The sequence below is a fragment of the Musca autumnalis genome, unplaced genomic scaffold (assembly GCF_047663935.1).
Source record: "Musca autumnalis isolate F117 unplaced genomic scaffold, ASM4766393v1 scaffold_4, whole genome shotgun sequence".
NCBI classification, from domain to species: Eukaryota; Metazoa; Arthropoda; class Insecta; order Diptera; family Muscidae; genus Musca; species Musca autumnalis.
The window spans coordinates 24,773,260-24,796,742 of NW_027411977.1; the positions used below are offsets into that span (position 1 = coordinate 24,773,260).

Sequence of the window (23,483 nt, forward strand, 5' to 3'; positions counted from 1 at the left end):
CAGCATGTGTACTAGCTGGTGCTCAAGACAACTCCCGAACCGATTGCTGCGTTGGTCCACACTTTGCATATCGTCCACAAAAGTCCGAAAATAGTCGTTAAAATTGTAAGCGCAATATCTCATAAACGGAGCAAACGATTTGGTCCAAACTTTGCATATCGAAATATTTTGTCCAAACTTAGTTTACACAAGTGATCAACATTTTTAATTTTAGTTAATTTCTCGTTGGAGTCGAGCTTAATGACCGATGATTTTTGCAAGTTAAAAACATTTTTGTTTATGTGCGGTTAAGGGTCTGTGCGAGAATCCTATGGAAATTTTGTACCGAAGGTTCTCCTAGTAGTCCTGTTTACAACGATATGATGTTTTTCTTGGGCAAATCCATGTTTCCTGATATAATGGCCCTAACGAGAGGAATGACTCCCAAAATAAGACACATTTCTAAAATGGACTATGTCGATCCATTCCTTTAGCCACCTCCCCAGCAAAACTTTTGAAATTTTATCTAAATCCATATCTTTGTTGGTAAGTTCATACGCCCAAAATTCTGAATACCCCCTAAAGATATTTCAATTCACACAGGCTGAGGGTATACATCTGTCGGCCGACTGATACTTTACTTGTTAGTCTAAAGGCCTCGACACATAGGAAAAAATTTTAAGCAGCTTGGCCTTACGTGCCCCTTTACAATGGTGCATTTTTTTCGGGGTCCATAATTCCTGAGATTATGACCTAAAAGCTTCAAGAAACCTCTACGGCACCAACTAAAATTACAAATCAGGAAGATAACTCTCGCAAATTTTGCGAATCGTATTTTTTCATCTAGAATATGGACTATATCGGTCCAATCCTCCGGGTACCTTCTACACAAAACTCGTCTCGGATCGTTTAAAAGTTCTTGTTGTGGGCGAAATTTTTTCAGGTGACAAGCCCGTTCCGCCCGCTGTCCCAAAATTTCCAAGAAACCTTGACGGCGTCTTGCGGGTACATCCTACAAAAAAAATTGGGAAAAGTGCATTTCATCTCAGATCGTTTTATTTTTTTTAAAGTTCTTCCTTTTCCCATGGCGCAATTTTTTTGTGGCATCAATTTCAAGCATCCTGAAATAATGGCCCAAAATCTCCAAAAAGTCTGTCGGCACCGATTAAACTGGGTTGTACCCATGACACAATTACACGGGTAGTGGCATCGTAAAATTTTGAATATGTTATGTCACAATTTTCTTTATGTTGGTGAGGAAATTACAACAAAAATAATTTTTTTATAAAGGGATTTGACTGTTCATATTCGAACTGCTGGTGTGATACCACTACCTTGGTAATTGTGCCATGGTTGTACCTAAGATAAATCTCGAAGGAAGAATACGATTTGGTCCAAACTTTGTACATCGTATAATTTCTCTAAGACTTCTCTCATATCAATGATTCATATTAGCTCAATGATATGGGACCAGAAAAGTTTTACATGGCTTAATATTCAGGAAATGTCGCCAACATAACTGAGTCGTATTTTGCCGCCGTTGAATATTTGATGTTGCCTGGCCTGGGATTCGGACCGCAGATCTTCTGAACAGTAGTTGGATTCTGTAACTCATTTTTGCTGTTATCGATAATTGTCGGTAAAATTAAAATGCTTATAATTTCGATAATTAACGCAATTTTTCGGTAAGTTAACGATGAATAAAAAGTAGTCGCTAGTCTCTACCGACACAAACAGTGATGCCAACTTTTCTTTATGTTTTTAGTCATAATTTTGCGATTTAATTTTACCGATTTTTGTCGGTAATAGCAAAAATGAGTTACCAGAGATGCCAACTATTCCGAGGTAAAAATCGCTACAGCCACATACGCACCCTGGGTCTGTAGCGATTTTTACCTTAAAACAGTTGACATTCTTTCTTAAACAGTGTTTTTGTACGTCAAAATCACCACAAGTAGCGGGAAAACCACCAACTTGGCACCGCTGCTTCTGAGAGCAAGGCGGTTGTGCATACCATTGCACCACTGTGTCACCCTTTGATATTTGCCCAATATTAATGCGCTTTTGGAAGCCAATAACTGTCTGGTGCTCTCGAATCGCTTTGATTTTTGTTGTAACAACTTCTATTCGCTGACCCCTTTACGATAGTACAAGTTTTATCAGGGGCAAGTCCATTTTTTTATTCCTTTTTTATTCCTCTTGGGAACATAGGACTTCTACAAAGTTATTCCATCGTAATCTATCATGACATAATACTTTAATTTCATCGAATGATTTGTTTGTCTTCTTCAGGTCTGCATGCACTGTTCTCCGCCAAGTATTCTTTCTGCCCTTGGAATAGCTTCTGGGGGCTTTCGGAGAGTATGCCCAATCCATTTCCATTTCCGCCTCATGATTTGCCTTTCAATCTTCTCTTCATTAGTCAAGGTAAGCAGATCAATATTGGAAATTGTTCTTGGCCAAAATATTCCACATATTATCCGTAGGCATTTGTTGACAAAAGTTTGCAGCCGTTGGGATATGCTCTTAGACATGAGCCATGTTTCGCTTCCGTATAAAAGTGTGGACTTAACGCATGAACTAAAAAGTCTTATTTTTGTTTAAGGGAGATCTGAGTAGCCCTCCAGGTCATGTTCGGACGACCAAAAGCAGATCTCGCTTTTTTGAGTCTGTTTGTTACATCTTCTTCCGCGCTGTTGTTGGTTGCCATTATACTTCCCAGATAGCAGAAATTGCTCGTATAGCTAATTATGTGATTTTCAATCACGAAGTGGATGTCTATTATGTTGTTTAATCGCATCGCATATGTTTTTTCTGTATTGATTTCAAGACCGACCTTTTTCGCCATGTTAACCAGGTCATTAAGTTTGCTCTGCATATCTGTAAATTTATGAGACAGTAGACATATGTCGTCCGCATAATCTAAGTCTTCTAGATGTTGGTTGAAGTTCCAGACAATTCATTTTTTCTGCTTGCTCAGTTTTATCATTATCTCGTCAAGAACGATGGCAAAAAGTAGTGGTGATAGTGGGCAGCCTTGTTTTACACCGGCGTTGGTACGAAAAGGTTCGCTGATCATCCCATTGTGCCTCACATGCAAAGAAGCATTTGAAGTCAACAAAAACGAGATAAAGCGGAGATTTCCATTCTACAGACTGTACCATAATTATTCGGCGTGTGTTCGTTTGATCCAAGCAGCTTCTATGGGGCCTAAAACCTGCTTGTTCTTCTCTCAATGCTTCTTCAACTCATTTCAATCTATCGTTTATGACGGTAGCCATTATTTTATATATGGTATTTAAGAGTGTTATACCCCTCCAATTGTTGCAATCTGTGAGATCGTTCTTTTTGGGGAGTTTGATAATGGCTCCTTTTGTCCATGCATCTGGAAGGTTTTCATGCGTCCATGCATGTTGTATATATGGTGCGAGTATTTTCGCTGCTGCCAAGGAGTTTGTTTGGAGCAGTTCGGAGCAGTTCGGGTGGGATTCCGTCTTCTCCCGGAGCTTTATTTTTCTTTAACTTTGTTACTTCCCGAAAAGATATCCCAAAAGCTTTAAAAAACCATATGACACAATGGTTGGGGATCACGATTACTCTCTTACGGATCTGCCGATTCGGTCCAAAATTTGGCAATCGTAATATTTTGTCCCAACTTAGTTCAAGTTCGAAGATGAGCCATATTGGTCCACGATAACTCTCGAAGGCAGTAACCGATTTGTTCCATACTTTGCACATCCTAATATTTTTACGAGACATAGATCAGGTTCGAATATGAACTATACCTGTCAACTCATACTGGTACCTCCTAAACAAAAATTCGGAAAAATTCAGTTTAGGCCTTAAACTGTATTTTTCCGAATTGATTTGATCTTTGTTGTGATAACTTGCATTCGCTGCCCCCCATTACAACGGTACAAGCTTTTTATGGGCAAACAATACTTCCTTAGAAAATAGCCCGAAAGATGTAAAAACCCCTCAATATCTAGTGGTTGGAGCGCACGATAACTCTTGAACGGATCAGCCGATTTTGTCCATAATTTGGCCTTTGTGATATATTGTACAAACTCCCCCCAAAAAGTTATAAACAAATTCACTAAAATATGACGCTTATATCTGCTGAACGGATGAACCGTCCAAACCTTGGATCTCTTAATATTTTATTCAAATATAGTTTTACTTTAGAAATAGTCCATATCGGTCTTCTCCTTAGGGTACCTCCCCCACAAAAGTTCAACATTTTTGTTTAAGTGCAGTTAAGGATCTGTTCGAAGATCCTTTGGAAAATTATACCGATGCTACTCCTTGTCGTCCAGTTTAAGAGATATTATGTCTTTCGTAGGCAAGTCCAGGCTTCTGACATAGTGGTTCAACAGCTCTAAGTTATAAGGTGACCAACTTCAAGTACATTCCCCGCACACTTTTGAGCCTCAAACCAAATATACTCGTATGTATCGGTGAACATTGCGAAAAGATTTGTTTTGGGGGTCGAAAACGGCAAAGTGCGAAAATGGGTTTAAATAAATATTTTTCGGCTGATACAATTTTATAAGACAATTTTATGCATAAATTAGCAACGGGCCATGTATATTTAAGGATTTTAAGGATCTTTTGAACCCACGGGAATGATATAGACCCACGGAAATGATAATTAAATATTAAATTTTGAAAGATTCATTTGTCCTTTCATTGTTAGCTACAGCCTTGACTTTGAAATCGGTTTATTTGGATATAGCTCCCAAATACAATTTAACATATTCACAGTGGTGTAGGGTATCATATAGTCGGGCCCGGTCGACATGATCCTTTCCTTTTTAACTATTTATTTTTCCTCTGCATTTCTTTTTTCTTCTTTATGATTCCATGTTGTATTTGATGGCTTGTTTAAAAATCCTATGATAAATTTATTTAATAATTATCATAGATTGAATAATCTCAAATTTACATTAATTATACCCACGGTAATGATGGAAACGTGACTAACATTAGTTTTCAAAATAAATTTACCTTTGCTTTTGCTTCAAAACAAAAAACAAATTTGAAAACACAGACAAGAGTTTGGTCGTGTTTCATTCGGACACATTCTTCTTTCGACATACAGAAACAGGCTGTTTGTTTTATTTATTCCGTTTCTAAGAATTTATTTTTTTCAATATTTTTAAACCTAAATGCGTCGAGACACAAAAACAAGTCTTTTCGCAATAGTCACCCATATGCATTTACCCGTTTAGCTGACTTCAACATACTAGTAATTTTAGTAATAGGGTGGGGCGATTTGAACACCACCTCGGGCGCCTGGATTTTCTGATTATTGGGATTGTACTGAGCAAAAAGGTCCACTATACCATATGTCTACGGTGAAAATCGAGCCCCCGGATTTTGACTTGAAGTATGTAACATCCAAACCCCTGAGATTTTCGATCCAACACAAAGACAAAAATTGTAGCCAAGACAATAATTAAGAACTCTCTAGTACATAGCAAAAGCAGTAATGGCCCCGAGAATGTGCACATTTTTCGGAAAATATCGATAAATTACACTGTGCTACAAAATTTGACTAAAAGTCAGTGGGTGGAAATTTCCTTTTGGAGATGAAAGCCCTTAGTGAGTGTACTAAGAAGGCAAAAGGAAATTTTCAGGATAGGTCAAGTTTCTGAGATATGGCTTGGCCAAAATATCCTTGAAAAAATTTTCAAGTCAAAATCCGGGGGCTCGATTTTCACCGTAGACATATGGTCTAGTGGACTTTTTTGCTCAGACTGGCTACTGGTAATGCAATGAAGAGAGAATTGCCTTTCACATGACTATCTAATTGGGCGGTTACTGGTGATGCAGTGAGGGGACAATAGACCCCCTCCTATTACATCCCAATGTTAAATTCACCAGTCTATTGCATTGCGAGTAGATTGCGTGGTAACTAGTTATGTTTACCAGTAGCCAGCAAAATTGCTAGTTATTTCCCTAGTTACCCGAACAACATCAGCTTTTAGCATGGTGATAATAGGTCTGTTCGATAACCCAAAAGTATGTAAAAATTTGTACAAACATTTACAAAATGCTGTTCGATAACAATCTTGTTCAGTAAAAGAGAAATGTACTTGCAAGTACTTGCAAATACTTTTTACTAGCGAAGTTATCGAACAGGCCTAATGTATAATGAATGTAATGTATCTAGGAAAACGTGTAATTTGCAATAAAGAAATCACATAAACATCCTGTCTTGCTGCATTGTCTGATGTCTGCACTAGTTTTATTTCATAATTTTGACACACCCTATGACATGTTAGTTTATCCGAGTCATCAACCAAGAATAATAAAACTGAATCACCACGTATATTGCTAAACAGGGTATACTTATTATTAATACACAGGGTGCTATTTTGCTGTGGAAAGTTGTTATTCACTTTTTCCTTGTAATAGTACGTTTATATATATAACCGGATTTAACAAACCCACTGGGTTTAAAATGTCAAATTCTTTGCGTATACGTCAAATAAATCCTCATTAAGAAAGTTAACCCTGCAAAAGTCTATAATATGTATAAACATGGCCTAATTTAATTCAGACAATCATTATTTTGATGAACAAAAATCGAATGCATTTTTATTTTTGTGGCTGATTTAATTAATTACTCAATAAATTCCAACTTCAACTTTGGGCGGATGGTTCTATGGCACATTAACAAGGTACTTACATATATCCCATGAACATTTTTAGCAATGGGAAACAAAGACATTCTCTACATATTTGATTCAACGATTCCAAAAAAACAACATTTGAATGCAAAGATTAAACAATTTTTTTTAATGTAGCTACTTGTTAGGATTTGCTGATGTTATTACTTTGTAAATGTGCCTGTGTCTAAAATAGCTCTGTTCCAGAACTAAAAAGTTTTTACCACTTTTACACATTTTGCGTTCCCGTACACAAAATTTATATGAAAATCGTTTACGACTTTTACCACTTTATAAAGTACGGGAACAGGCCAAATAATTGTTGAATTAATTAGTTCATCTGCTCATTCTGTGAAACGCCCAGTTGTTTTCCCTATTCTTCCTCATTTTCATTCGTAAACAAAAGAGTCCAATCGGCAATTTTATTTTGTGCTCATTTTTATCAGACATTCTTTCTTCGTAACTTATTTCTACCATATATTCCCTTTTTTTCTTACTTCGTAAACGAACGAAGCGCGTCTTTTGTTTTAAATTTTCGCAGAATTAAATAGTTAAGTTAAATTAAATTGAATTGTAAATAATTAAACTATTTATCAAATTAGAAAATAATGGATGAACAATTCCTTCATTACCTAACACAAGGATGTACGGCAACAAATATAGGACCCACTGCAAAAGGTGGGAGATGATGTGAAAAAAATGTGGGTGGTTTCTCATGTTTTCTAATGTTTTGCCCTTTTCAGAGGCCCTACTACAACATGCGGAGGATGAGTATCTTAATGGCAATATGACACGTTCCATATTCTATCAAGTTGTGGCGTTATACCAAACATCACAGGAACATTACTATAAGTCCACAACCAAACGCAAATCGGCAGATGTTGAAGATCTTTTGGCAGAAATGACTGTAGAGGAGGCAGAAGATTTTAAAGAGTAAGACCTTATTAACTTTGTCTTGGTCTTTATAAAGAGTAGCACACGTTAAGCTCTGTCATTTTTTCCAAAATTTCAGAAATTGTCTAATGCAATATGTCAGTAAATCTCTAAAAACCATGGCCAAAAAGAAAAATAAATCTTATGATAAATATGAAGCAATAGAAATGGAAACCGAAAGTAATTTCCTAAAAGGCATAACAGATCCACTGGAAGGTATTAGGAAGCTAGAAGAAATCTGTAAACAAATGCCAAAGGGTAAGTATGTTTGGCATAAGTACAGTTTAAAGCCTGTCTCTCCGTGGGCCTTTCTTTAAATTGGACTTTAGCCGTGTAATCATTTGAAAACTCTTTCTAATAAGATTTCATCTTGGTTTCCAGAATGGACAATATTGCAATTGTGTAAAGGACCCCGCTCCGAGAATACCTTTTCCATATATCCCAAAATACATGAATATGATGCCGCGATCTATTTAACGATTTTGAAACATGCACGCAGTGATAAATATCCCACACCGATTTGTTTACGTTTTACAAGTGACGAACAAAAGGAATTGTTTGCTAATTTTGCCAGTATTGTTAATCGTTTTAAACATTGCATAAAAGTAGATCCAAAAGATTGGAATACCATCGAAGCAAGAAAGTTATATTGGAATATGTTATCGGAGTTAAACACGTTTATAGTGGTAAGTCGTTTTTAGTATTTATACCCTACACCACACTGTGGTAAGGGGCATTATCTCTTTGTGCATTTGTATGTAACATACAAAAGAAAACGAGATAAAACCATAGTTCCTTCTAGGCATATACATAGGATCACTTTCTGAGTCGATTTTTGCATGTCCGTATGTCCGTCCGTCCGTTCGCAACGTATAGGTCGCATTTATTGTCCGATTCAGATGAAAATTGGGGAAAAACATTTTTTAGCCAAAGAACGCTATTGCCTTTTGGTGAAAATCGGCTCAGATTTGGATATAGCGCCTATATATATTTTCGTCCGATTTCACGTATTTGCTGCATCAAACACTTCACATCTGTCCAATTTTAATGAAATTTGGAATGTGTGACGGAATTTAGTCTAGTAATAAATGAACCATATTATATAGAAATCAGTTCAAATTTATATACATATATCTCCTATATATATTTTACATATTCACAGTGGTGTAGGGTATAATTTAGTCGGCCCCGCCCGACTTTGATCCTTTCCTTACTGGTTTTTATTTAAACGTTGAAGAAACAAGAAACTACTTTCATTGGATCTATAACCGGACTTCTCTGTTACGAACGTTCCTATGCGAATAATTCTCTATAAGGAGTTGTTTTATGGACCTATCCTGGAATTGTCAGAGTATATTTACAGCATCTGCTGATTGTAGTATACTTTAGTTATGCTTATAAATGAAACTTTTGTCTATGGACAGATCGAATACCGGCTACACAACCAAAATACTTTTACTCAGGGAATTTTCAGGAATTTTGTGGCTCTTTCGATTAAAACCCTAAAGAGTTTCAAAGGGGGCACCTGAAGGAATGGACCGCATTGTCCATATTGGAAGTGTATTTTATTTTGGGAGCCATTTCTAGATATCGCGCCCTCCGGTAATTTCAGTTGGTCACCGAAAAAGATAGAGGTTTCGCAACAGGAAGCAAGCACTTGCCCACGAAAAGCATAATGTCACTGTAAACAGGACCACAAAGAGTGGCATTGGCATCATTTTCAAAAGGATCTTGGAACAGATCCTAAAGTGCCTTTAAACATTTTGACCTTTTGTGGGGTAGGTAACCAAAAAGAACACCGATATGGACCATTCTACGATGTTTAAAGTATTGATCGACCCAGTTACTGCCTTCGTGAGTTACCGTGCGCACAATTTTAGGGAAAAGTTTTAAATTTGTGGGGATGGTTCCTGAAGGAGTGGACAGATATGGCCCTTCTTCGAACTTAAACTAAGTTTGGACAAAATATTACGAATGTCAAATTTTTGGACCGAATCGGTAGATCCGTCCGAGAGATTCGTGCGCTCCAGCCACACCACGTGGTAGTCGTTGTGGGTTTTTACAGCTTACCGGTAATTTTCTCAGGTAGGGTGGACTTGTACCGTCGTAAGGCGGCAGCTGAGTTATTAAAAAAACCAAAGCGAACTTTTGTGTGAGATATACCCGATGGAGTGGATCGATAGATTCCATATTGGAACCTCATATATGTCTGGTTGACATTTAACGATGTGTAAAGTATGGACTAAATCGGTTATTTCCTCCAAAAGTTATCGTTCCAAAATTTTTCGGAACATTTTTGAACTTTTGTGGAGGAGGTACCAGAAGGAGTGGACCGATATGGCTCATCTTTGATTACGAAGGACAAAATATTACGAAGGCCAAATTTTGGTCCAAATCGGTTTATCCGTTGGAGAGTTATCGTGCGCTTCAGCCGCAACATATGGTGCCATAGGGTTTTTTACAACTTCGGTCTACATTCTCAGGAAGTATGATTTGCCCCTAAAACAACTTGTAAGTTGTAAGGAAGGGAATACATGTTATTGTAAAAAAATCAAAGCGATTCGAGAACAAGTCTTATACTGAACTTATCCGAAATTTTGTGTGGGAGGTGCGCGATGGAGTACCGATAGAGTCCATATTGGAACTTCATCTATGTCTGACAACGATGTCTAAAGTATGGACCAAATCGGTTACTCTCTTCAAAAGTTATCGTTCGCACAATTTTTCGGAATTTTTTAAACATTTGTGGGGGAGGTACCTGAGGGAGTGGACCGATATGGATCATCTTTGAGCCACAAATTTGGTCCAAGTCAGTTCATCCGTTCGAGTGTTATCGTGCGCTTCAGCCGCAACAAGGTGTCATTGGGGTTTTTGCAACTATCGGGCTATATTCTCAGGAAGTATGATTCGCCCTAAAAACTTGTACCGTCGTAAGGAAGGGCAGCGAATATAAGATATTGCAAAAAAATCAAAGCGATTCGAGAACAGTTCTTAAACTGAACCGATGGAGTGGACCGATAGAGTTCATATTGGAACTTCATCTATGTCTGACAACGATGTCTAACCAAATCGGTTACTCTCTTCAAAAGTTATCGTTCGCACAATTTTTCGGAATATTTTTAAACTTTTGTGGGGGTAGTTGAAGGAGTGGACCGATATGCTCATCTTCGAACTTGAAGTAAGTTTGGGCAAAATATTACGAAGGCCAAATTTTGGTTCATCCGTTCGAGAGTTATCATTGGCATTGTTAAATCGACTCCAAATTATCTGAAGCTGATTTTGTCCAAACATACTTCACCTCTCCTGTCATCCTTGCCTGGCTTCAGTAGCGGAACCACCCTCCGAACTTTCCAGGCTTCTGGTATAATATGGTTGCTTAACGATAAATTGAGGACACTTGCCAAATACTCAACTGCGGGTTCATCCAGTGGTTTAGCAAAATAATTGAGCTTTCGTGTCGTTGGCCGAACTCTTTGGATGAGCTTGATTTTCAGATGGCATCTGCAACATCGCTTATGGTAAATTGTAGTGGTACCTCGGCTGAGAGTGGGCTCTTAAGGCCTGGTCACATAAGAGGATTTCTGGCTTAATTCATTAAGTTGCATGATCTTCCGGCTTTATGTCAAAACTCAAAGCATACGAAAATCGTGTTTCAGCCCACATTCAGGCGCGTAGAGATGCCGCAACTCAACGCAGCTGAAGGTGTGCTGAAACACGATTTTCGTATGCTTTGACTTTTGACATAAAGCCGGAAGATCATGCAACTTAATGAATTAAGCCAGAAATCCTCTTATGTGACGAGGCCTTTACTCGTGTGGCACGCTCCTTTTCGCCCTCACACTCTCGGGGTGCTCTATAAATTGTAAATATAAAGGCCGTTCTATCATTCTTCTTTCCCGAGTTCAAATGTACCCTTGCACACAACTCACTTAATCCTGTACGAATGTTTTATTGTTTCAGGTGGTATAGCCACTTTTTCCGCTTATGCTCGTCTACTTGCCTTCAAGAGCAAGTTTCCTAACTCCTGGGTATTCGGAGTTCATACGACAAAACCCATCAGTCATTTGCTATTCCCCTCTGCTGGGAAATTTGTACTAATTTCTGGTATACAGTGGGTCGCTGCAGCTGTGATAATATGCCGAAAAATTCTTTCAGCTACCCGAGGATCTGGGGAATGGACAGTCAGCTCTATGAAGCGGTGACTGATAAATTTTCTGAACCCTTGGTAATCCACTTTCTCGATGATTCAGAAAATTGGGGCTGTCAGATGCTATGTAGTCATGTGGTCTATTAACGGAGACGATGATATGAAGATGGTCTGAGCCGAGTGCCACAATCAAGCTCATGATGAGCATTGAAGTCTTCTATGCACATTATGCAACTCTGCCTGAGCAATCCAACACTACATGGCCAATAGAGTTAAGCTCAAGCGAGATGGGCCTGTACTAGACATATTGCTGTATAAGGAAACAATTCCTCCTCTTCATCCGCTTCTTGCAACGGAGACCTTGTAATTGAATTACAGGAACGATGCATTTTCGGCCTCCAGAACAACAACATGAGGTGTTAAATGCTGCGTTTGTTGTTATTACGACGACGCTCAATCCGACGACCATGTTGAAGACACACTGAGACACGGTCAAACGGAACGGATTCCTGAAATCCTGCCGGCTCCAAATAAAATGGCTGATGAGCAAGATAACAAACGAAATAGCGTCAGAAACAGATATCTAGTTGCAGATCATCAGAATGGATTCCGTAAAAAGCGGGAAAGGCTAGAACGGTGATCGTGGCGCTTGACATATCAAAAGCCTTTGATACTGTCAGGCAATCCACGCTGTTTGAGGATATTGAGCAGGCAACCCTCCGACCAAGTCTGAAACGGATAATCACTTACATGTGTCGACGCCAGTCGTACGTGGAATTCAGGAACAAGAATTCCGTAGATTGAAACAGGGAGTTCCCCAAGGTGAGGTGGTATCTCCGGAACTGTTTAACATCTACCTTACCCTCCCGACGGCATTGAGTTAAATACCTATGCGGATGATTGTACACTCATGGCGTCAGGTTCCAACATCGGTAACGTTTGTGACAGGCTAAACGCCTATCTCATTGATCTTGCAGAGTTTTTCCACGCGAGGAATATGAAAATATCAACCACTAAGTATACAGCCACACTGTTTACCACATGGACGGCGAATGAAGCTCCTACTGAATGATAGGTCGACGGTGCAATAATTCCGACCTCAAACGACCCCAAAGACCTAGGGGTCACATTCGATAGCACGTATAAGTCGTCCGAGCATGCCACAGTTATCTGCGATAACAAGTCTCTAGCCGGCAGCACTAGGGGTGCGGATAAAGAAATCTTGTTAACCACATACAACGCGATAGGTCGGTCTGTGATAAGCTACGCAGCGCCAGCGTGGTTTGCTAACGTAAGTGATACGCAATGGGATAACTTAAAAGTCTGCCAGAATGCTGCCCCGAGAACAGCTACAGGGTGTCACCTCATGTCCGTAGTGGATCATTTACATGAGGAGACAAAGATCCTTCCTGTGCGTCGACTCAACATGATGTTGACGATGCAGTACTTGATTGAATGCTATAGGCAAGACCACCCAAATCACCATCTGGTGGATATGCCTGAACCCCCCAGGCGAGTCAAGGAGGATTATCGTGATCTGGAAAGGGAGGTCCAGAGATATATAAGAGAACCTCTATTTCAACGTTCTTATCGAAAGGAATAGTTCCAAAAATGTATGTTCAGTTCAAAGAAGGGTCATGTCGGGGTACTTGTTTAGAAAAATCTCAAAACATTTGGGATTAAGGCCTTGAAATTTGATGTAACTTGGGAAATGTTCCGAATGCTGTAAAAAAATTATGCTGGGAACTTCCAAAACGTCTATTGTATATTTAGCTCTACTACTGCTGTTTCTACCGATTGATTATTTTCTATTTTCCATATTTCAATTCCTGTGCACACGTAATTTAAACTAATTACTAATGAACAATTTTCCTTGCAGAAGATCCTTGCAGATCTGAAAAACTTATTCTTCCCATGGACATTTCTATTCTCAGGCATATCCCATCTAGCGTCATGTACCAACTTTGTCCAACAACGTTGGGAGAAAATTGATGAATTTTGCGACACATATAAATGGGATGAGCAAACACGAATACTGTTATCATTAGCGGCATCAAATATTAGAGATATAACCGAATTGGAAATAGAAGCAATTTGTTTTGTACTCACAGAAAATGTGGAACAACGAGAACTAGTCATTGATTTGCTAAATGAAATGCAACAACAGTCGCAAGGTAAATCCATTGGGATAACTTCTATATTTCCCATATAGTCTTGTTTTTTATCGATTGCAGATGACTGTTGTAGCGAGTGCAAAGCCAATCGTTATCCCTGCATACTGGTGGTAGATGAGGTGGGAATAACTGTGTGTTCTAAATAAAATTATTGGTCGATTTAAATTTATATTTTGTCTCCCCCCTTAGCGTTTGGATCATTTCTTCTGGGAAGAAATGAATGTCTATCAAGAATTTACACGCATCAACTCGATACAATGCCTCTGGAGGCTTTATAAATACTACAAAAAGGACATTAAAAATGGCTACTTAAATGTAAATTTAACCACTGGTGGTTGTGTTATAAATCCCGGTAAGTTGTCTATCTGTGACATATTTAACCTTTTATTTATTTATTGTTGCTTTGTATTGTTTCCTTTTTTAGATCAAAATCTAAATAAAATGGAATTGCGTATGCGTAGCTTTTTTGAATATTGGATGCCACATTGGACAATGATGGTTGGCCAGCGACCAACTCAAGAAGAGCTATTCAATAACTTTTTCAAACAAAATTGCTACGTGTAAGTTTTTTATGTACTTTGACCACACACACACACACTCACACATTCTCCAAAGAAGTGCTGACTGACCCCGTTAATATTGAGTTTATTATTTGCTTTAGTTGTTTGTTTTTCTATTCTCTCCTATCTTCTCTATATGTTCCAGTTATGCTGGTCATGGTTCCGGTCTACAGTATATAAGTGGACGTAATATTGCCAAATTTCAGATGCACTGTGTGGTTTTCCTATTTGGCTGTGACTCGTCGCGTCTCCATTCGAATGGCCTGTATAGTGAATTGTTGGGACCGCATTTATACTATCATGCTGCCATGTGGTAAGTAACAAAAAAAGGAAACACAGTAGTGTTGTAGCTGTTGTTGGATGGATGGATACACATTGGTATGAAGTTTACAGTTGACAATGTTTGAATGTGTATGTGCTTTGGAGCAATACACTAGATTACCAAGTATTTCTTTGTAATGTAGAGTAAAAATATAACAGTCATTATTCTGTACTGGCTTTAAAAGGGACACAGTTTCGAAAAACGTGGTTAGAAGCACTAGATTCAGACATTTCCGTGTACATAATTTTAAATTTCGCATTTTCATCAGTGGTAAAATGGTCCATTCTAGAATGTTTGCCAATCACAGCTTAGGAGAACACGACCAATCTAAAGTTTGGTTGGTTCTAACATCATCACTGCTGCTGGTGGAATAAATTATACCCTGGGAAATCTGATGATACGAATTCATTCACGTTTGGTGATATGAGTGACCAAGATAATTATAGGGGAATATTACGTTTGGATGACCTTACAAACGCTATCTGAGAAAACTTTATTATACAAAACATGGGACGCTTTGGAAATCTCGAAGTCACCCCCATTCTCCGCAGGGACACGAGGTGACTTATCTTATACCAATGAGTATGTCTTCAACTTCGTCGTCGGAATGTGATACATCACCGCGCTCTCCCCAAACACAACAAACGCAGCATCTAATACCACATAATGTTGTTCAGCCCCGCGAAAATGCATCCTGTAATTCAATTGGAACGGTATCTGCCTCAAAGTAAACGATTTTGATGATGAGTCGAAGAAACAACATGGCCACTAGGCCGGGGCGATTTGAAAACCTTCATGGTCCCTTCGCGTTTCTTATTCCTGGGATTTAACTGAGCAAAAAAGTCCACTGAACCATATGTCTACGATGAAAATCGAGCCTCCCGATTTTGACTTTTTTATTGACGTTTTTTGGATATTTTGGCATATAACAGCCAAAGCATTGAGATTTTCGATCCACCACAAATAAAAAAATTGTAGCCAAGACAGTAATTAAGAACTCTCTAATACATCGGATCGCTCCTTCAGGCAGTTTTAGCCTTGAGAAGGTGCAAACTTTTCGAAAAATGTCGATAAATGACACTGTGCTACAAAAGTTGGCCAGAAAAATATTCAAGTGTTCTGATGCAAAATTATATCGTGTTGGGATCCATGGACAACGACAATGCCTTTAGTTCGTTTGGGTCACTTCGTTTTATTTTTTTATAACTGTAAAAGTAGTGAAAATCTGGGTTTCTTACATTTTCAATAACTTTTTCTAAAGATATTATTCACCACTTTAAAAGGAAGAAGGATCACTAGAAATCCGTTGTGAAAAGAAGAAGATATGTCCGTTTAAATTTAAAAAAGTAAGAAACTCAGATTTTCACTACTTTTACCGTTATAAAAAAATAAAACGAAGTGACCCAAACGAACTAAAGGAATTGTCGTTGTCTATGGATCCCAACACAAAATATCCATAAAACGTCAATAAAAAATGTCAAGTCAAAATCGGGAGGCTCGATTTTCATCGTAGACATATGGTCCAGTGGACTTTTTTGCTCAGTTCAATCCCAGGAATCAGAAACGCGAAGGGCCCATTAAGGTTTTTTCCTTCCATACAAATCGCCCCGGCCTAATGGCCACCCATTATGATGTTCACTGTCTCCTGTAGCTTGCAACGTTGCGATGGTTATAAAGTTTTGAGGAAGGATCGTACAAAAAGCGGCTTATCCAATATACCAGTCTATCTTATATAGACATATCTCGGGTACTGCCGAGGTAGAGTTGCATAGTTGTGCCCTGCGCTGGCTAAGCAGATTGATAGCTCCACATTTAGCATGGTGAACGAAGACGCCCCCGTTCACCCAGACTGATAAATGACGTATCCTGGCAATATGTAATTGTTCTTGGCTCAGATTATCTTCCTTTCATCATCTCTGTTAACAGACCATGGAAAAGCTGAATGGAACGAATTCAGAAAATTTACCAATCACATTACAGCTGCAACCAGTCGCTACATACCTGCGGGTTGAATACCCGAAATTAGACCAAAGTTCCCAGCAGAGCAAATGAGCGTTGTTGTTGTTGTAACAGTGTTTAATTATTATGTTTGTATGTTCGTTCTCCTGTTCAATCTGGCTCTGGGTCTATCTCTAGTTCCAGGAAGTTGGCTACTTCGATGGGATCTAACCACAGATCCACTGGAGTCAAATGAGTAGGCTTGGCGGGGCAGTTGAATAGGTGCTTAGTATCGTGCGGGCCCATGCCGCATACTGGGCAGATGTCTTGCACGGTGCGATCGATTCCCGCCCAATAGGAATTTAGCCGACTGCAATATCCCGAGCGTAATTCAGGTGCGATAGATGGGGGATGTGCTCCAATGACTGCATTCACACAATAACTGCTTATGGTCTTAGCAACTGTGTCCGTGTGAATGCTGTTCAAACCTGACTGATATGCCTGTTGATCTAGAAGTTCTCTCCTATATTGTTGGACCGTCGTCTCTAGAGCATGAATATCCTTCTTGATATGCCTGGGTGTATCGGTGGCCAGCAGATGGTGATTGGGATGGCTCTCACGGTAACACCCGAACAAGTACTGCAACTATAGCATCTCATTATGTTGTCGTACTGGAAGAATCTTTGCCTCCTCATGTAGATGGTCCACTGTAGATTTGAGGAGGCACCCTGTTGCTGTTCTCAGGACGGCGTTCTGACAAATTTGAATCTTATCCCACTGCGTGTCACATAAATTCGGGAACCAAACTGGCGCCGCATAGCTTACCACAGACCGACCTATCGCTTTATACGTGGTCAACAAGGTTTCTTTATCTGCACCCCAAGTGCTGCCGGCTAGGGACTTGAGGACCTTGTTCCTATATTTCAGTTTATCGCAGATAGCTGCGGCATGCGCGTACGACGAGAAAGTGGTGTCGAATGTGACCCCTAGAATTTTGGGGCAGTTTGTGGTCGGAATTCTGCTACCATCGACCCTGATATTCAACTCTCTTCTATACTGCGCCGTCCATGTGGTGAACAGAGTGGCCGTCTATTTAGTGGCGGATATCTGCATATTCCTCGCGTCGAAAAAAATGGTAAGATCGGCTAAATAGGAGTTCAGTCTCTCACAGATGTCATCAGGGTAGGTACCTGACGCCAGGATCGTACAATCATCCGCATACGTAAGGATCTCAATGCCGTCTGGAGGGGGCGGAATACAGGAAAGGTGAATTCCACATACGACTGGCGACCACACATATAGTTGATTATCCAACGTTTCAGACTTGGCCGGAGGGTTATCTGCTCGATGTCCTCGAACAGCGTGGAGTGCTTGACAGTATCGAAGGCTTTTGATAAGTCAAGCGCCACCATCACTGTTCTATCACACGGCCGCTCCTGGTTGAGTCCTCGACAAATATGTGTGGAGATGGCGTGCAGCGCTGTTGTCGTGATGTGCTACTTACGGAATCCATGCTGATGATCGGCAACTTGATAGCTATTTCTAATGCTGGGGAGGACTAAGGCCTCAAGGGTCTTCGCTACAGGTAACAAAAGCGAAATCGGCCTGTACGATTCACCTTTGCTGGCATCCTCGTCTGGCTTCAGTAGCGGGACCACCCTTCCCATTTTCCAGACTTCGGCAACAATAAGGGTGGCTAGCGACAGGTTGAGATCTTTAGTGAGATACTCCACTCCCGGCTCATCCAGCTGTTTCAACATTACCATGGAAATTCCGTCAGGGCCCAACGCTTTGGATGATTTAGCGCTCCTGATGGCATTCGCAACATCATCTATTGTAAACTGTGGTGGTTCATCCTCGGCAGGAAGAGATCTAATGCGACGTAACACTCTTCTCTTCGCCCTGTCACTCTCGGGGTGCTCGACAAACAGTCGATTGAAGTAACTTACACACCTCTTCGGGTCAGTCAACGTAACGTCGCCAAACGTGACTGAGGGCCTGTCATCCCTCCTTCCGGGGTTCGAGAGTGACTTAACCGTTGTCCACAATTTACTTATACCGGCTCCAATGTTGCAACTCTTCAGATGATTTAACCACTTGTTCCGCTTATGTTCGCCAACCAGCCTGTTAACTTCCAGTGTCAGCTCCCTGACTCTGGGGTCGTCGGGGTTTGTTCGACGAAGCTCATCTCGCTCATTTGCTATCCCGTCGCCTCTGCTGGGAAATTTGGTCTTACTTCGGGTATTCGACCAGCAGGTATATGGCGAGCGGCTGCAGCATTGATGATGTCTCGGAACGTCCTTTCTGCTACCCGAACATCAGAAGGATTGGGCAATTCTCTGAAGCGGTGATTGGTGAACTCTCTGAAACTCGGCCAATCAGCTTTTTTATGATTGACGAATGTGCGGCTTTCAGAGGTGATGAAGTCGGGTGGTCTGCTAATGGAGACAGTTATGGGGAGATGGTCTGATCCAAGGGAAATGACGGGTTGCCAGGTACGTCATTTGTCAGACCAGGTGACACGATGGTTATGTCAGGCGAACTGTGACACTCTCCTCTAATTCTGGTAGGGGCGTCCTCATTGACCGTGCAAAACGTAAAGCTATCAATCTGCTCAGCCAGCGCTGTACCTCTCTGGTCGTTTCCGAGGGCCGAATGCCACATCTCATGATGCGCATTAAAATTCCCCAGGACCAGACGATTATGACCTTGCAAGAGCGGGCTAATGTCAGGCCTATAATCAGGGATACAGCTATTTCTCGGCGGGATGTATACATTCACAAACTCTATCTCGGCAGCTCCACACCTGACTGCTACCCCCATACATTCTATGTACGGGTCATTAGAGACAGGCTCAAGCGAGATAGGTCTGTATTGGACAGACTGGTGCAATAGGAAAGCCAATCCCCCACCTCCACTTCTGGTGCGATCTTTCCTCAGAACATTGTAACCATCACAATGCTCTAAGCTGTGGTTGTTGTTCAGCTTGGTTTCCTGCACCGCCGCGACCTTGATGTTCTTCCGACTCATAAAATCTACTATCTCCTCGATCTTACCTCGGAGTCCATTGCAATTCAATTGCAAAAAGGCTGCATTTTCGGGGATTGGGACAACAACGGCTGGTGTTAAAGGCTGCGTGTGCGGTTGTTGTCGAGGGGACTGCGGGAGAGTTTCGTAATCAGACGACGAGGGAGTCTCGTAATCCGACGACGACTCACTGGGGACTGTGTTCACACAGCATGCAGCAACATAGTCCCTGTCGTAGTCCCTCACGTGGACGAGTCCAGAGCAACCCCTTAGATGCACCCACTCCTGACATCTATTGCATCTCACCGAAGGTTGGATGTGGGTGAAGATGCGAATGTGACAAACTGAGCACAGATATATTGGTCCTGGGTTTTCCTCCGCCCCGGCTCGGACCAATAGAGTTCGGAGCAGGCAGGCTGCTCCCAATACAGAAAAACTAAACATATACGAACATGTACACACTGAGGTGGCAGTAAATACAAGTTGCTACAACAAAAATCAAAGCGATTCGTGAGCAGATCCTAAACTGAACTTTTCCGAAATTTTGTGTGGGAGGTACCCGAAGGAGTGGACCGACTGAGTCCTCATCTAAGTCTGGTAAAAATTTTACGATGTGCAAAGTATGGACCAAATCGGTTACTTCCTTCAAGAGTTATCGTGTGCACAAATTTTCCGAACATTTCCGAAGTTTTGTGGGGGAGGTACCAGAAGGAGTGGACCGATATAACCTATCTTCGAACTTAAACTAAGTTTGGACAAAATATTACGAAAGCCAAAATTTGGACCGAATCGGTTGATCCGATATAACCTATCTTCGAACTTAAACTAAGTTTGGACAAAATATTACGAAAGCCAAATTTTGGACCGAATCGGTTGATCCGTTCAAGAGTTATCGTGCGCTCCAGCCAGACAGACAACAGAAAGACGGACATGGATAAATCAACTTCAAATTGTCTGAAACACATTTCGTCCAAACATACTTGGGGTCTAAAACCATTATTTCTATGAGGCACATTTTGCCCGTATGAACGTGTATATACCCTCGTTAGCATAAATGCTGAGGGTATAAAATCGTCGGAGGGTTTTTAAATAAATCGCAGTCAAAGTTCACATTTTTAGGGTTTTATTAAATTTTCACGATTTTGGTTATAACTGTGAAAATTCTCTACAAGATTGACTTTTTTTTCGCAGGTTGTAAAATTTTTTGAGATATATAAGTTTAAGTTGAGAGATTGCAGTCCTGACACTGTTTTATAAGGAGGCTATACAGTCAGTACATTGTCCCAATTTGAACTTCTATATCTTAAAAATGGTCAAACCTACGAAAATATGTATCATAAAGGTCAATCTTGTTGAGAATTTTCAATGCTAAAACGTTTTCTAAATTTGTGAACTTTGACCGCGATTTATTATTTAAAAAGCTTTCGGCGATTTTTTTTTGATTTTGTTCATCTATGAACGTTGTAGTTTCAGAATCCGCAAACACTTCCCAGGTATAAGCACCTCTCCATTGAAAGTTAGTTCAGGCGCACCTCAGTAAGAAATAGTTTTGATATCACTTTTTTGTGGCTCAGTGTACATTTTATTGATTTACAACTACTAGTCCACTAACAATAACATCAACAACAAAAATATTAAAACTAGTATCTTCTTCTTCATATTATTGCCTTGCAGTCCTGCGTTAGTTGGCACTCTAATGCCTTGCCTAGATTCGATTATGGATAAGGTGGCCACGGAAATACTTAGTCGTTGGATAGCGCCCAAAACGCCAAATGTTTTGCCATGGAATGAAATTGAAGTGAATGCCTGGGTAAAAGAGGGCATCATTAGATGTAAGTCACAAATTTTGCACATAAACACACAAACCACTCTATCATATCTCTCACATGCATGCTTGCTTGCTTGCATTCCATGCAAAAGACACACATACTCACATACTTGTGTATATTCTTAATAGCAAAATTGTCATGTGTAATTATTTATTGTACGTTTGTTTACTCATTATTTTATAGCCAAAAGTGGGGGAAATATAGAGGCGACAACGGCATTATCACCAGTCGCCACAACTAGCAGCAGCAGCAGCGGCAGAAGTTCAGCCACCACAATAGCCACAACACCCGATTATCATTTGGGCAGTTTATGTGGCATCTTGGCCCGTGTACATCAACGCATCAGCGAACCCAAACTCTATAATACCGTACCGTATGTGTGCCGTGGCCTACCCGTCTGGAATTGTCATGTACAACCCACAATGCCTACACTGTGATTAGTATATAAGTCGTGTTATATGGTGTTTTGTGTATAAGTGTGTAGTAGCATATAAGTTTCAAGTTAAGTCAAATATCCTGAACATTTTGCATCATCCTCCCCGCCACCGTTCAGTAAAAAGTTATTCTTGTTGTTGTTGTTGTCAGTGATGATAATAATGATGAAGATGAAAACTACAAACGCATTGTGCAAATATTTTGAATTACTTGTTCATAGTTTATGTTTTGTCTCCGCTTCATTGTGGAAGGTAGGCATGCAGGCGAAGCTGCTGTGGATGGCTCACTTTTAAAGTATTAAAATCTGTTTATGAATTTCAAATTAAGTCTTAAGTTTTTACCAACCTTACCTAGCTATATAGAGTGCTACACTAGGCTGCCACTTTTTTCTTCTGTGCAACACCTGCAGCTGTCGCCTACTTGAGCAGTGAGAGAGTGTCACTTCCGCTTCACCTACATTTATTAGCATTCGTTTGCATTGCCCTTGTTGTTGTTGCTGCTGTTCGTTCCTCTTCTTGTATTTTGTTAGTTGTCATCATCATCATCTTTTTCTGAAGTGTTTATCTAACAAAGCACATCAAAACTAACAAACAAACAAGCTATCAAGCAAACTGTTAGCTAGCTGTCTGATAGACAGATAAGCAAGCCCAACTCACTGATGTTAATGATTCAAGCAAATCCCTCTCGCTATCCCGCACACTTGGGTGTTCTGCCATAAACGCCAGTCAGAGGTAAGTGCAAATACTATTTCATTTCTTTATAATTCCAACAAACAGCCGTGATGTAGTAGTTCCCAATGAACTTATTATAATCTGTTATTTTTTTTGCATTTTCCTGTTCTTTTGCTCATTCTTTGAGCGTTGTTTTGAATTAATACTTCGTTGTTCTTTTCAATACTTTTTAGTGTGTTAGCAACTCGAAGAGTGAAATTGAAGAGATTTGTGCTTTTGAAAGATTAAAATTTTAATTGAAATTATTTTCTGAACATTTGAAGTACTTTGCATTACAAACCAGGAGGAGTCATTTACACATGTTTATGGAATTACATATAGGGGGTTATCATGAACGGCAATTCCCCGTGATTTTTTTCACTTTCTCCCTTAAGTTGCAACGGCGGAAAGACGAAACTCACGGGGAAATTTCATTCATGATAACCCCCATAATAATTTTTGTTGTGGAATATATATGGAATCCAGAAAATCGCTCTAGAGGCCACAATTATTTTTTATAAAAATAATTTACCAGTTCATTGTTGTTGCTAAAAAAAGAATCATAAAAAATTTATGAAAATCGGATCGGACTTTAATATTAGGTATGTATATTGTAGGGCCCAAAGTGCCTATAATTGGCCATATATGCATTCATATTGGAGCAATATCAAAATCTGGCCCAATTTTAATAAATTTTTGTAGGATTTGTTTTTTAGCCACAACAATGAACTGGTAAATTATTTTTATCGATTGGA

At 39.9% G+C, this 23,483-nt stretch overlaps 1 protein-coding gene across 1 annotated transcript; it reads left to right on the forward strand.

Annotated features, from left to right (window-relative positions):
* The first annotated feature begins 7,148 nt into the window (after positions 1-7,148).
* Sse (extra spindle pole bodies like 1, separase) lies at positions 7,149-22,202 on the forward strand. The gene is made up of 11 exons (XM_073980296.1): positions 7,149-7,331; positions 7,397-7,586; positions 7,666-7,844; positions 7,968-8,272; positions 13,613-13,907; positions 13,968-14,026; positions 14,097-14,259; positions 14,332-14,467; positions 14,613-14,780; positions 21,429-21,586; positions 21,767-22,202. Exons 1-11 carry the CDS (start codon positions 7,262-7,264, stop codon positions 22,018-22,020), a joined length of 1,977 nt encoding a protein of 658 aa, XP_073836397.1. The 5' UTR covers positions 7,149-7,261; the 3' UTR covers positions 22,021-22,202.
* Positions 22,203-23,483: the final 1,281 nt, after the last annotated feature.

Excerpts from the sequence above, each read along its gene's own strand:
- Sse (XM_073980296.1), top strand. The coding sequence starts at position 7,262 with ATGGATGAACAATTCCTTCATTACCTAACACAAGGATGTACGGCAACA. Across the intron at positions 7,587-7,665 it reads GAGGCAGAAGATTTTAAAGA|AAATTGTCTAATGCAATATG; the intron begins GTAAGACCTTAT and ends CCAAAATTTCAG. Across the intron at positions 14,027-14,096 it reads GCATACTGGTGGTAGATGAG|CGTTTGGATCATTTCTTCTG; the intron begins GTGGGAATAACT and ends CTCCCCCCTTAG.